Consider the following 2,500-nt stretch of genomic DNA (forward strand, 5'->3'; position numbering starts at 1 on the left):
TCTCTCTCTCCATCTCTCTTCTCTTCTTGCCTGTCGTTCCTCTCCTCCCTCTCTCCATCTCTCTTCTCTTCATCCCTCTCTTCTCGCCCCTGCACAGGCAGCGTGTTGTCCCGGCTCGGTGGGGGCCCACAGTCATGACCTTTGACCTCTGGCTGACCCTGCAGCGGCTCCCTCTCCTCAGGGGGACAACAACTCCCATGATACTGTGCGGCGGCGGCATCACCTTTGACCTCTGGCTGACCCTGCAGCGGCTCCCTGTCCTCAGGGGGACTACAACTCCCATGATACTGTGCGGCGGCGGCATCATCTGGCCCCATTGCACTCTGGGAGGCAGGCGCTCCGGCTCCAGCTCTGTCCATGTACCCGTAGTTCCTTCCTTCGTCGTCGTCATCCTCCTCTTCGCTGTCGGCTCCATGGCTGGGTGTGTGTATTCCAGAGGGTGTGTGTCCTTTCTGTGCGAGGGCCACACACTCAGAGCTCACACACACTGCATCAACATACACCCGTTCAGGAGAGAGAAAGAACCCCCTCACCAAAGCAACCTGGGAGAGAGAGAGAGAGAGAGAGAGAGAGAGGGTGAGAGGGATAGAGAGAGGGAGACAGAGGGATAGAGAGAGGGGGGGAGAGAGAGAGAGAGGGAGAGAGAGGGTAGAGGGATAGAGAGAGAGGGGGAGAGAGAGAGAGAGGTAGAGAGAGAAACAGGGAGATATAGGAGAGAGAGAGAGAGGAGAGAGAGGACAGGGAGAGAGAGGGAGAGAGGAGAGAATCAGAAACATGACATGGAACTGTACCTCAGCCAAAGACAACCCAATACAAGACCCAGCACTGTAGAGGAGAGGAGAGGAGAGGAGGAGGAGGATGAAAATAAGGAGAGGAGAGGAGTGAGGAGGAAGAAAACGAGAGGAGAGGGGGAGTGAGGAAGATAGAAATTAGAGGGGGAGGAGAGGAGTGGAAGAGGGGAGGAGAATGAGGAGTGGAGAGGAGGAGAGAGAGCAGGAGAGAGGGCAGGAGAGGAGAAAAGTGGTACCAGGTTTGGGGACAGAAGAGAAGAGAAAAGGAGCAGAAGTTGAAGAGACAGGAGGAGAGGAGGAGAGAGGAGGAGAGAGGAGGAGGGAGGAGGAGAAGAGAGGAGGAGGGAAGAGGAGAGAGGAAGAGACCAGACGAGGAGAAGTGTGTGTGTGTGTGTGTGTGTGTGTGTGTGTGTGTGTGTGTGTGTGTGTGTGTGTGTGTGTGCATCTCACCAGGCTTTGGGGCAGTTGTGGCTTTCGCCTGCAGATGGCGCCAGTGTAGCAGAGAGCAGCGAACGACAGCATGACAAACACACCCACACACACAGTGCCCATCGACCAGCCCACCAGAGGTAGCACATACTGACCTACAGGGAGGGAGGGAGAGAGGGAGAGGGAGGGAGAGAGAGAGACATGGAAAGAGGGAGGGAGAGGGAGAGAGAGAGAGAGGTAGAGAGAGAGGGAGAGAGAGAGGGAGGGAGGGAGAGAGAGAGACATGGAAAGAGGGAGAGAGAGAGGGAGAGAGACAGGGAGGGAGAGGGAGAGAGAGAGAGACAGGGAGGGAGAGAGAGAGACAGAGAGAGGGAGGGAGAGGGAGAGAGAGAGAGAGGGAGAGAGAGGGAGAGAGAGAGAGAGAGGGAGGGAGGGAGAGAGAGAGAGACATGGAAAGAGGGAGGGAGAGAGAGAGAGAGGGAGAGAGACAGGGAGGGAGAGGGAGAGAGAGAGAGACAGGGAGGGAGAGAGAGAGAGGGAGGGAGGGAGAGAGAGAGACATGGAAAGAGGGAGGGAGAGGGAGAGAGAGAGAGAGGGAGAGAGACAGGGAGGGAGAGGGAGAGAGAGAGAGACAGGGAGGGAGGGAGAGAGACAGAGAGAGGGAGAGAGAGAGGGAGAGGGAAGGAGGGAGAGAGACAGGGAGAGCGACAGAGAGAGAGAGACAGGGAGGGAGAGAGAGAGACATGGAAAGAGGGAGAGAGAGAGGGAGGAAAACAGGGAGGGAAATGAACATGAAATGAAATATAGAAGACTCATCAGACAAGCAACAACTAGGTATAGGCATAACAAAACTTAGATTGTAAAGAGTCACAGCAAGGGCAAGAAGACTAATACTAGTAATAATATTAATAATAATGATTATAGTAAAAAAAAAAAAGAAGCAAAAATGACACTTGGTCAATTCACGCGCAAATTGGACAATGGCTCACACTCGACCATCTCAGACTTCCACTCCCTCCAATAGTTTTGTCATGAAAAGATGTTTTAGGGGGGAGAGGGTGCCTGTACTTAAGGTGCTTTTTTTTAGCAGCGTTTTCTGAAGAGCCATTTTCAAATTGCTATTACTAGAAAAGTTTTTAAGCTAGCTCCTTCAAACTTTCTAGACTTCAAATCTGATGCCATAATTGAAGATTATGGACTTCAAGGGCGTGGAACAGCATCTTTGAAGGCCTGCGGATAGCTCAATGTTAAAGCTGTAGACTTGATGTTATACACAGACA

General features: G+C 52.9%; 1 protein-coding gene across 1 annotated transcript in view; it reads right to left on the reverse strand.

Annotated features, from left to right (window-relative positions):
- Positions 1-2,500, reverse strand: part of crfb1 (cytokine receptor family member b1) — a gene marked incomplete at its 3' end in the record, with an annotated part of 9,108 nt that overhangs the window by 757 nt on the left and 5,851 nt on the right. Inside the window, exons 6-7 of the mRNA XM_080839029.1 lie at positions 1,242-1,375; positions 96-542 (exon numbers count right to left, since the gene is read on the reverse strand). Of these exons, the coding sequence (XP_080695155.1) occupies positions 96-542; positions 1,242-1,375 (581 nt within the window). The remainder of the gene's footprint in view (positions 1-95; positions 543-1,241; positions 1,376-2,500) is intronic.

The sequence above is a fragment of the Sprattus sprattus genome (genome assembly GCF_963457725.1).
Source record: "Sprattus sprattus genome assembly, chromosome: 5".
Classification (NCBI taxonomy): Eukaryota; Metazoa; Chordata; class Actinopteri; order Clupeiformes; family Clupeidae; genus Sprattus; species Sprattus sprattus.